Source organism: Pseudoliparis swirei, chromosome 21, assembly GCF_029220125.1.
Source record: "Pseudoliparis swirei isolate HS2019 ecotype Mariana Trench chromosome 21, NWPU_hadal_v1, whole genome shotgun sequence".
In the NCBI taxonomy this organism is placed as follows: domain Eukaryota; kingdom Metazoa; phylum Chordata; class Actinopteri; order Perciformes; family Liparidae; genus Pseudoliparis; species Pseudoliparis swirei.
Window position 1 is genome coordinate 2,739,504 of NC_079408.1, and position 11,867 is coordinate 2,751,370.

General features: G+C 41.3%; 1 protein-coding gene across 2 annotated transcripts; it reads right to left on the reverse strand.

The window, feature by feature from the left end:
- Positions 1-3,558: 3,558 nt before the first annotated feature.
- Positions 3,559-11,801, reverse strand: rasl11a (RAS-like, family 11, member A). 2 transcript variants are annotated; one of them, XM_056442787.1, is made up of 9 exons: positions 11,185-11,801; positions 10,090-10,420; positions 8,522-8,578; positions 8,331-8,413; positions 6,793-6,833; positions 6,568-6,697; positions 6,218-6,293; positions 5,103-5,179; positions 3,559-4,541 (listed from the first exon to the last, which is right to left on the reverse strand). In XM_056442787.1, the coding sequence occupies exons 2-9, from the start codon at positions 10,241-10,243 to the stop codon at positions 4,395-4,397; spliced, it is 765 nt and encodes a 254-aa protein (XP_056298762.1). In that variant the 5' UTR covers positions 10,244-10,420; positions 11,185-11,801; the 3' UTR covers positions 3,559-4,394. The 2 variants fall into 2 exon arrangements, with proteins under 2 accessions (XP_056298762.1, XP_056298761.1); XM_056442786.1 differs by lacking the exon at positions 11,185-11,801 and adding an exon at positions 10,526-10,610.
- Between the last annotated feature and the right edge of the window lie 66 nt (positions 11,802-11,867).

Consider the following 11,867-nt stretch of genomic DNA (forward strand, 5'->3'; position numbering starts at 1 on the left):
ATCAGTTCATATTAAACTATTAAAAACATAAAGGATCAAATATGTCTTCCAGTAAAGTGCAGCGCTGCTCTGGCAGCTAGAGGGAGGCACGAGCCGCAGGATTCAGGACGGCCACAAAGACTCACAACACACACACAAGTATCTCAAAAATACAGAAATGTCCCCAAAAAGACACAAAAACACGACAAAGATACACAATATCACGGAGAAACACACAAAACAGAAGGAACACAAAAAGACACACAACCAACCTCATCACTCAGAACCCAACGAACACACTCACACACACACACATATACCCACACACACACTAATACACACATACAGACACACACATTTACACACACACTTCCCAACACAAGTACACACACACACATACACACTGAATCTCTGCATGTTGCCGTGGTTGCTGTTTATTCGCTTTGGCAACAGGAGGATCTCTGAGACTGTTTCTCTCTCTCTCTCATTCTCTCTCCCCCCCCCCCCCCTCTCCAGAAAGTTGGAGGATCTTTTTAATTGGGTGTTGAGGACTCGTCCCGAGGGGCTGAAGTTATGTTCCTGAAACACAGACGTGTTATCCAGAAGTCGACATGTTTATGACTGGAAGAAAGTTAAAAAAGTTCTTTAGTTGCTTAAAATAGGAGCTCCTTATCTTGAAAGAGCTCCCGTCGTCATGGCGATACATCAGAAACGGGGTTCCCACCGGAGCCCAAAGCAGAGATAACAAGACCTGCAGTATGGAGCGTTCTGACTCCTCACGGCCGGCTGACCCCAGATCAGTCACAGAGCTTCCGTTGACACGCCCCACCACTAGGGGGCGCCGACAGAGTGACGTCATTGGAGATGTTTCTTGAAGAGATCGAAATGTAGTTTCTTTAAAGCCTCTTATTGTCCAAAGAAGAAATGTGTAGATTTTAGTAACTAAGTGGAAATAGTGACACCTGGAGGCGGGTGTGAGTACAATTACTCAACAAACACAATTACCCCCCTAGTGGCACCTTCAGGTATCACATTCATTTTGTTTAGAATGTTTTCTGTCTAGTTTCACTGTTATAAAAAAAAACACAAAGAGGAATGAAAAAATCCTCAGAAAATTATGAAAAAAATAGATAAGTCATAAAAAATCATAAAAATCATTAAAAAATCATAAAGTCATATTAAGTCATAAAAAAATCATAAAAAGTCATATTAAGTCATAAAAAGTCATAAAAAGTCCCCAAAAGTCATAAAAAGTCCCCAGAGTCGTGACCGTGTCTCTGTCCTACAAATGTTAATATTAAAATAAATGTGTGTTTTTGTGTCAGATTAGAATCATGATAATAATAATGATGTCATCGTTGTTCCGTCACTGCACCATTCTGCATCCCGTTTGCTCTGCGTCTAAACAAAACGCTTATCAGTCTGAATGTGTCTCCTTTCCTCGCTCTCTCTTTCTTTCCACTCTCTGTTCACTCTCTCCCCCTCTCACACTCTCTCTTTCCCTCTCTTTCTCTTTCTCGTTCCACTCTCCTCTCTCACTTCTCTCTCTCTCTCTCTCAGTTTGGGCTCTTGACTTCATCCCCAACAGGACTTTGACTTCCTGCCACCTCTTACAGATAACAGAATGAGGCCTGACACAGACACACACACACACACACACACACACTCTCACACACACACACACACACACACTCACTCACTCACTCACTCACTCACTCACTCACTCACTCACTCACTCACTCACTCACTCACTCACACACACACACACACACACACACACACACACACACACACACACACACACACACACACACACACACACACACACACACACAGCTGGCGTTCGTCCTGCTGGATGGAGTGTTCTCTCTCCGTCACCAAAGCCACATGTTCTGCTCGTGGCTCGCTGAGTGAACGCTTTGGTTTAAGAACCAGGAAAAGATCGTGAAATACTTCGTTAAGTTCAGGAAAATATCGTGAAAAACTTAGCTAAGTTCAGGAAAAGGTTGTGAAATAACTTGTTAGGTTTAGGAGAAGATTGTTGAATATTTAGTTAGGTTTGAGAAAGGTTCGTTAAATACTTTGTTAAGTTTAGGAAAACATCGTGAAACATTTAGCTAGGTTTCAGTAAAGATCGTTGTTTGGGTTAAAATAACGGCCGCGTGCCGTAACTACATGAAATAAACATCAGTGACTTCTCTCACGTGGATAAAACGCTAAACGGTTTCTTTAGGTTTAAGAAAGGTTTGTTAAATACTTCGTTAAGTTTAGAAAAAGATCGTGAAATACTTAGTTTTAGGATAAGATCGTGAAATATTTAGTTTTAGGAAAAGATCGTGAAATACTTAACTAAGTTCAGGAAAAGATTGGGACATTTTTTCTTGGGTTTAGGAAAAGATCGTAAAATATTTAGTTAGGTTGAAGAAAAGATTGTTAAATACTTTGTTAAGTTTAAGAAAAGTTCGTGAAATATTTAGTTTGAGGAAAAGATTGTGAAATACTTAATTAAGTTTGGGAAAAGATTGTGAAATTTTTTCTTGGGTTTAGGAAAAGATCGTGAAATATTTAGTTAGGTTGAAGAAAAGATTGTTAAATACTTTTTAAAGTTTAGGAAAACATCGTGAAACATTTAGCTAGGTTGAGGTAAAGATCGTGGTTTGGGTTAAAATAACGACCGTGTGCCGTAACTACATGAAATAAACATCAGTAACTTCTCTCACGTGGATAAAACGCTAAACGATTTCTTCGGATATCTCCGAACTCCGGCCCGTTGTTAGGGTTAGCGCGACAAACACGTCCGAGTTAGATTAATCTGCGTGGACTGGAAGACGTGAACGTCATCTTGGGGGTCTCGACCCGCCGGCTTAGTCCCTCATGGAGCCCTGCTGCTTCCCAAAAGGGCAAAGGGTCACCAAAGGTCACCGGCCGGGGGTCAGCAGACTGTTTTCTTTGTGTGTGTTCAAGGGTTTGGAGTGGCAGCTCGGTGACCGAGAAGGAAATAACAGATGCCGAGGAATTTTCTCTTTACTGGGAATCCAGTGTGTGTGTGTGTGTGTGTGTAGAGAGGTCGTGAGAACGGCAGAAAAACACAAACACACGTGACCCGTGACATACTTTTAAATTCTGAAGTGAAGGCCGGACTCAGTCTGCAGTATTTAGGGTTTTTTGCATGTTTGTGTCACAAAAGTAAAATATGCTCTAAAAAATATTACAGGTTTTTTGTTGTTGTTTTTTTTAGGATTAAATGCAGGACGAATAAAAAAGAATCCTGATTCACAGTAAACAAAAAATGTATATATATATTTTTTTCGGCCAATAAAATCACTGTAAAAAATTCTGTTTTTGAAAGTATCCTGATGAAAAAAAAAGTTTAATTTAGAATTTAAAAATAATTTCGGCTGAATATTATCTGCCAATTGAAAAATAAATATTTGAAAAAAAGAAGTTTTACATAAAATGTTAGAATCATTTTTGTTGACAGTAATTATGGATTCAAAATATATATATATTTTTGACTTGATATAAAATTGTTTATTTTTTCCACACATTGTTCACAAATGCAAAAATACAACTCCCGACTTCTTTAAAACGATTATTTATTATTTCTGACCATCGACGTCCACCAGGAGAGGGGGGGAGGAGAAGGAGAAGAAGAAGAAGAAGAAGAAGAAGAAGAAGAAGAAGCAGCAGCTCCGTTCGGTCTTCGAGCGCCTCGAGTTCTCGAGCTTCAAAAAAGTCTTCGATATTGTTTTTTTCTTCGTCCTTCCGTTGTCTCGTGGTCATAGTGGTCGTCTCGTGGTCATCGTGGTCGTCTCGTGGTCGTCGTGGTCATCGTGGTCATCGTGGTCGTCTCGTGATCGTCGTGGTCATCGTGGTCGTCGTGGTCATCGTGGTCGTCTCGTGGTCGTCGTGGTCATCGTGGTCGTCTCGTGGTCGCCGGTCATCGTGGTCATCGTGGTCGTCTCGTGGTCATCGTGGTCATCGTGGTCGTCGTGGTCATCGTGGTCGTCTCGTGGTCATCGTGGTCATCTCGTGGTCGCCTCGTGGTCATCTCGTGGTCGCCGGTCATCGTGGTCATCGTGGTCGTCTCGTGGTCGCCTCGTGGTCATCTCGTGGTCGCCGGTCATCGTGGTCGTCTCGTGGTCATCGTGGTCGTCTTGTGGTCATCGTGGTCGTCTCGTGGTCGTCGTGGTCGCCTCGTGGTCGTCGTGGTCGCCTCGTGGTCATCTCGTGGTCATCTCGTGGTCATCTCGTGGTCGCCGGTCATCGTGGTCGTCTCGTGGTCATCGTGGTCGTCTTGTGGTCATCGTGGTCGTCTCGTGGTCGTCGTGGTCGCCTCGTGGTCATCTCGTGGTCGTCGTGGTCGCCTCGTGGTCATCTCGTGGTCGCCGGTCGTCGTGGTCCTCGTCCGGCCGTCAGAGCGCCGTGGACGACTTCCCCTTGGAGGAGAGCACCTGTCTGAACCTCCTCTTCAGCTCCTGCATGTTGGGGGATTTGGGCCGGGCCAGGTGGAGCCCCCCCCGCCTCTTCTCCCCGTTGGCTCCTCCCAGAGCCCGGACCACCTGCACCACAGAGACCAAGTGCATTGTGGGTGAAATAAAGTCCATTTGAAATCAGTCACAACATTTGTAATAAATATAATATTTGTTATATCAGGAGCAAAATAATAGTGTTGAATCTTAAAATCTTAGAATATTATTGATGTATATGAATACATGTATTTAAATACATGATTTAATTAAATATATTTAAATACATGTATTTAAATATATTATTTAAATGCATGTATTTCAATACATATATTAAATACATATTTTAAATACATGTTTAAATACATATATTAAACACATGTATTAGTACATGATTTAAATACATGTATTTAATACATATATTTAATACATATTTTAAATATATATTTTAAATACATATTTTAAATACATGATTTAAATACCTATTTTAAATACATGTTTTCTTTCCTCCGTGGAAGAAAAACAATCCCTTCATTAAACTTTGTTGAATTCTAAGTGAAAACATCCCTCAAACATAAAGCTCTGACTCCTCCCCCCTCGCTGTTACCGGGCGGAGTAGCAGAGCGCCGTAGGAAACAAGAGAAGGGCTCCCACCTCCTGACACAGGTGGAGGAAGGTGGTGTGGACTCCCTCGTGGTTCTCTCGGGCCGAGGCCTCGAAGTACACGCCTCCTGAGAGCAGAGGAAGATTCAACTCCAACAACGCAACAGCATTCCTCGCGTGTGTGTGTGTGTGTGTTACAACCGTTTTTACTGTGGAAAAAGCCAGTTTAAAGTGTGTTTCTTCTTCTGTGGAATGTCGCGCAGCAGTAACCCCGACCCCGAGGAAAGGGGGGCGGAAAAATACAATCCAGAGGAAAAGTGTAAAAGAATTAGAAAGTGACCCAGATGTGTGTGTGTGTGGGGGGGGGTGGGGGAGAGTTGTCCTCCGTCCAGATGTTGCTTGTTACGCTGAGAACGAGTCATCTGAGAACGATAATACGACCGCAGAGATATTTTCAAAATGTCGAACAGACTTTTTCAGATGACTTCTGTCTCTGTATGCAGAGGAAGAAGAAGAAGAAGAAGAAGAAGAAGAAGAAGAAGAAGAAGAAGAAGAAGAAGAGCAACAACATTGTGAAAAAGGAAGCAGAAGTAAATGAAGGGAAGAGGAAGAAGAGCAAAAACAACAACGTACAAAGTTAAGCGGGAGAATGGAAGAATGGAAAAGGAAGAGGAAGAAGAGCAAAGACATAGGTGCAAAATGAAGAAGAAGAGGAATAGGAAGGAAGGAAGAGGAAGAAGAGCAAAAGCATCGTGAAAAAGGAAGCGGAAGAAGATAAACAACAACGTGCAAAAGGAAGTGGAAGAAGGAAAAAGGAAGAGGAAGAAAGGAAGCGGAAGAAGGGAAGAAGGGAAAAGGAAGTGGAAGAAGAGGAACAACAATGTGCAAAAGGAAGTGGAAGAAGGAAAAAGGAAGAGGAAGAAGGGGAAATGAAGTGGAAGAAGAGGAACAACAATGTGCAAAAGGAAGTGGAAGAAGGAAAAAGGAAGAAGGGGAAATGAAGTGGAAGAAGAGGAACAACAACGTGCAAAAGGAAGTGGAAGAAGGAAAAAGGAAGACAAAGAATGGAAAAGGTAGAGGAAGAAGAGCAACAACAAGCAAAAGGAAGTGGAAGAAGGGAAGAGGAAGTGGAAGAAGAGGAAGAGGAAGTGGAAGACGACGCCCACCCAGCGAAGCCGCCAGCGCCTCCCCCTCGTCCGTCTCCACCTGTCGGGCTCTCAGCAAGTCGCTCTTGTTCCCGACCTGCAGACGATGACAGGAACGAGGGATCAGGGTCAGCAGGTCAACATGTATACAAACATATATATATATATTTATATATGTTTATATATATAAATATATATATATATTTATATATGTTTATATATATTTATATATATAACTATGTATTTATATATGTTTATATATATATATATATAAACATATATAATAAATAAAAATATATATTTATATATGACAGATATATATATATATATTTATATATGACATATATATATATGTTAATATTTACACCCACCAGGATGACGGGGATGTTCCCTGACGGGTGGATGCGGCGGACGTGTTGGTACAGCGGCTGCACGGTGCGGTAACTGCTGTGGTCGGTGATGGAGAACACCATCACGTAGCCGTCGGCCCAGTAGATGGACCTGAGGGGACAGTCGTGAACAGAGGCTCCTCCTCCTTATGATCATATGAGGAGGCTCCTCCTCCTTATGATCATATTCAAGGTGAGCGATCCCACCTGTTGATCTGCTCCTGGCAGTACAGGCCGTCAGCCTCGTCCTGCAGAACACGACAAGAACAGAGTGATGCAATTTAATCCGTGGATTCACTTCATGATGAATTAATACAGCATTTTGTTATTGAAATGTGCTTTTTTCATTTTTTTATTCGATATTTTTGCATTTTTTGCTACTTTTCCACGACCAATAAACTGGAAGTATTGTAGGAATATTTACTCTGTTTGCTTTTTACATTCATGAATGTGATATTATGCAGTAAAAATTTAAAATACTTGCTTTTTACATATAAAAACATGTAATATTATGCAGTAAAAATTAAAAATACTGCTAATCTCTGCAGTAACGTATCTCAAATTATCTCCACATTGACAAACGACAATATGAAAATGCTAAAAACTAACTTATAATATTCTATAATAATGCAACACTTTGAAAAAGAGCATTACATACATGTGTACTTTTACTTTTGAGACAAAATATTTCTGTCCTTTACGTATATTTTAGACCGTGGTGTATTCCAAAAACCCGAAACACGTTCGATATCGAAGGTTATAAAACCGGTACCGACTAGTGTAATACCTCCCGTGGCCAGCGGGGCGTCCTTCAGCTGCCTAAACGTGTGAAAAGAACTTAAGAAAATAAAAGACGACGCGACTTGAAGTGAGTTAGCAGCTGGTGGTTTTTAACTAAAAGGCACATTGCCAAAACAAATGGACTCACACCAGCTGGTTGAATTCATGACACCCCCCATCAGACCACCCAGTTGCCGGTCCTAGGGACCTATTGGGCTTCGGGTCGGGCAGATCCTTGGCCGCCTCTCTGCCTCCACACCAATTATTCCTGCCTAATCTCTGGTAGCCGGTCACCGACTTCTTCACCCTCGGTTATCTCCCCCTCCCCCACTGGAGGGAAGTGAGCCGCCCCAAGGTCGTTTAGTTTGTGTAAACAGACAGAGGTGAGGAGACGGTCCTGAGGTCACTTCCTGCCACGGAAAACACATTCCTGAAGCTTCTTAGGGATGGAAAGCTATTTGATGAGGGGGGCAGCTGCTCTGGTTGTATAGAAGCCTTTGCTTCATGTCTTAAAGCTGCATTCTCTCTCCTGACCACCAGGGGTGACTCCTCTGGTTGTATAGAAGTCTATGCTTCATGTGTTAAAGCTGCATTCTCTCTCCTGACAACCAGGGGCAGCTGCTCTGGTTGTATAGAAGCCTATGCTTCATGTGTTAAAGCTGCATTCTCTCTCCTGACCACCAGGGGGCGACTCCTCTGGTTGTATAGAAGTATATGCTTCATGTGTTAAAGCTGCATTCTCCCTCCTGACCACCAGGGGGCGACTCCTCTGGTTGTATAGAAGTCTATGGAGTTAGGTTTCACTTTGGTTTTCATGTTCACAGATGTGTGACTCTCTCTCTCTCCCTCCCTCCCTCTCTCTCCCCCCCCCCTCTCTCTCTTTCTCCCTCCCTCTCTCTCCCTCTCCCTCCCTCCTCTCTCCCTCTCCCTCCCTCCTCTCTCCCCCCCCCTCTCTCTCTCTTTACCTGGAGGGCGACACAGGGAGTGTCCTGGATCTGAAGCGACACTTCCTCTCCGTCCAGCGTGACCTTTCTGGAGTAGAGCGCTCCTGGGGAGAAGGAGGGCGAGGAGATGAAGGGATGAAGGGATCGATGGCGGTATACGGACATCCGCTCGTCTCTGCTGCTTCCTCTTCACCTCAACTCGTGTTCCTCACCTGTGTTGGCCTCGTAGTCCCCGATGAACCTCTTGGTCAGGAACCTGACGATCAGAGCTGCAGAACAAACGAGAAAAAAACCTCAAATTAACCGATGATTATGTCGATTTTCTAAAGATTTGAAGTGAAAAAGAAAAAGTTCCTTAATTTCTTAAAGTTCTTGTATTTGGAATAATTAGGATGCTGCCACCCACATGAGACTTTAACTTGTCTTTTCTGGGACACATTCTGCATTTTATTTTGAAAATTTTAGCCAAACCACCAGGCCTGGAGTCTGGAGGGACGAGATGATTCACCGGTACTCGGAACCTGATGTCGCAATCCGTCCTTGCATTGGTCAATCATTGTCTCGCTGCGTTGCTCAATCGTCCTGACTTTTTGGGAGGCCGTTGAGAGGAAACGTCAACACGGGGGCCGAAGAGGCCGAGGCATCGTTCAGTGGTTCAACCAGAGATCCTACATTTCCCACAATGCAACTTGGCAACTTTTCCTTTCAATCGAACCTTCTCTCCCTGACACCTCCGGTTCGTCGTCCCCGAGCTGTAACGACTCTGATGACATCGCTGTGACATCACTGTGACATTACTATGACATCATCTCAGACTCGAGACACAGAAGAGATTTTTACATGTTTTTAGAGTACGTTGAGTTAAATAAATATATATATTTTGTTTTATTTTCGAGATTTTTCCAAACAATTTTCAACAAAAAAAATCAAACATTTAACAATGAACACATTTTTTTTTTACGATTTAAAAAATAATTAATTTAACAAACGATTTTATTTCAAATTGTGAACACCTCACGTCACAATTTTTTTTCTCCATTCTAATTTAACTTTAAAGAAAATTATGCATGCAGGATTTATATCTATAATTAAATTGTTTATATTATTTAGAATTTTCTTCCATCACTGATTATAATTTATAAAAGCAAACAAAACAATTATAAAAACGCTCAATATTAAAAAAATAAAACAAATACTAATAATGCAGAATGTCGCCCCCTGTCGTTCCGGTTTGGAACTGCAACCTCTGGACTACTTTCCTATGTATTCCTCCTTTAATAGACACAAATATCACAATATATCCTAACAAATAACACAGGTACATGAGGAGTTGTTTACTTGTTTATTTCCATCACTGATTATAATGATTAAAAGCTAACAAATAGAAGAAAAAAAATTTAAAAAATAATTATTCTTTTCTATTTATTTAAGTTTTTCTTTTTGTCATTTAAAATGTTTCGTCGCATTCTATTTCGTTCAGTGAAATTGAAAAAAATACAAAAAGAAAAAGAAAAATTATATATATTTAAAAGCTTGGAATGCAAAATGTCGCCCCCTGTCGTTCAGGTTTGGAACTGCAACCTCTCCACTACTTATTTAGTCCTCCTTTAATAGACACACATATCCTAAGAAATAACACCGATGCATGAGGAGTTGTTTACTTTCTCATTAGTTGTTATATAATACGTATTAGTGCATTCAATAATTATGATGTTCTTGACCCCGAAAAGACAAACTGTTGAATGTGAGTTTAAGTGAGAATAAAGATAATAAAACGTACCGGTTTTGCCGACGTTGCTGGCCCCGAGCACCACGATCTTCACGGTCTTGTGGGGCACGCAGTCCAGCGGAGGGTACTCCGGTATGGGGACCAGCAGGAAGTTACCGGACCCGGTGCTCATGGTGGCCGGTGCAGGGTCTCCAGACAGCCGCATTTAGCTGCTCTCCGTGGGGAGAGATAACGGGGAGGAAGCCCTCCTCCGCCCCGCGGGAACGATCACTCCAACGGTCCCATAACGGTCCTGCAGAAGCCCCCGGTCCCGGTGTTGGTTCTGCACGGTTCCCTCTCAAGATGCAGCAGACTCCCAGATCCAGATCAGAGTTTTCCACCTCTGAGTTAAAATAGAAAAATAATCTTCAAGCAACGAGGAGTCATCACGAAAAACTCTACGAATAAACAACACGGTGCATGTGACGTTCAGGTGCAAGAGGCGTACATTAATGCCTTTAAAAAATAAAGAAGAAAAAGTAGAAGAAGAAGAAGAAGTAATCCGGTTCGCACCGATTCCTGAGAACACTGGCTGCCGACGGAGAGTGGAGAAGGGGGGGGGGGGGGGGTTGGGCTCTGATCCATTAGATCCATCCCCTCTAATATTCCCATGAGACCAGAATAAACTGAGCTCCTCGTTCAAGGTTGTTTATATATATATATATATATATATTTATTTAGATATAAAATATGAAATATTACATTGGAAATATAATTATGTTCATGTATTATTATATATATAATATATAATTATATTAATAATGTGTTTAATATATAAACATAATTATATTTAAACTCATCCTTTATTATTTTATAATTCTAAATTAGTATAGGTAAATAATTAAAAATATATTGAGTAGTCATACACTCAAATAATCATATAATATATACATATATAATATTATCATTTAGATTTTAGAATGTTAAAATATTTATAAAAAAATATGAATAGAAACGATGTTATTTCATAAATACTACTAAGAAAAAGTAAATTCAGAATAAAAAAATGTGATTTAGGTACAAATGCAAAAGTATCAGCATCAAAATAGGCTTATTATCCTACCTAACGTAAAATAAGTTATTATGCAGAATGGCTGTTGGGTTCACCTTAAGGTTGCAGCTGGTAGGGGCGGAGTTACTTGTGTTAACTTCATATACTGCTTGTGAATTGCTCCACAAAGTGACATGCCACCGCATGGAGGTGTGTGAAGGACTCTCTCGTGGCCACGAGGCAAAGTTTGGTGTAAAAAGGCGGCAGCGACCTAAATGTTTCCCAGAGCACCGCCCGCCGATTCTACCTCCGGTGAATAGAACCGAACACGACAAAATGCTCCTGATTTGAGCGTCGACGACACTCCCTCGAAGCTTCCCTACGGGAGGAAGCTAGCGGATACGTTGAGAATTACCGGAAGCTACGTGGTTTGCTTTCAGAATAAGATAAAGAAACGTATACATATTTCACAAATAGACGAATAAATAGGAACTTTTAAGTAGATCTTTCTCGACTCTACTGCACTTCAGAGGAGAATAGTGTAGCTTTTACTCCACAAAATGTAGTTATAAGTTCCTTCTTTATCAGCAGCAACAATGAAGTGATGACCACATTAATGCGATGATTACTGCAATCCAATAATATAGTATCTTTACTTTCTTTCGTGGTACTTTGACGCATACTCATACTTTTTAGACTTTTAAATCGGGTTTTAAAAACAGGATCTTTTACTTGTAAACGTGTATTTTTACACTGTGTTGTTGCCACTTATCCATAAGTATAAAATGGGAATACTTCC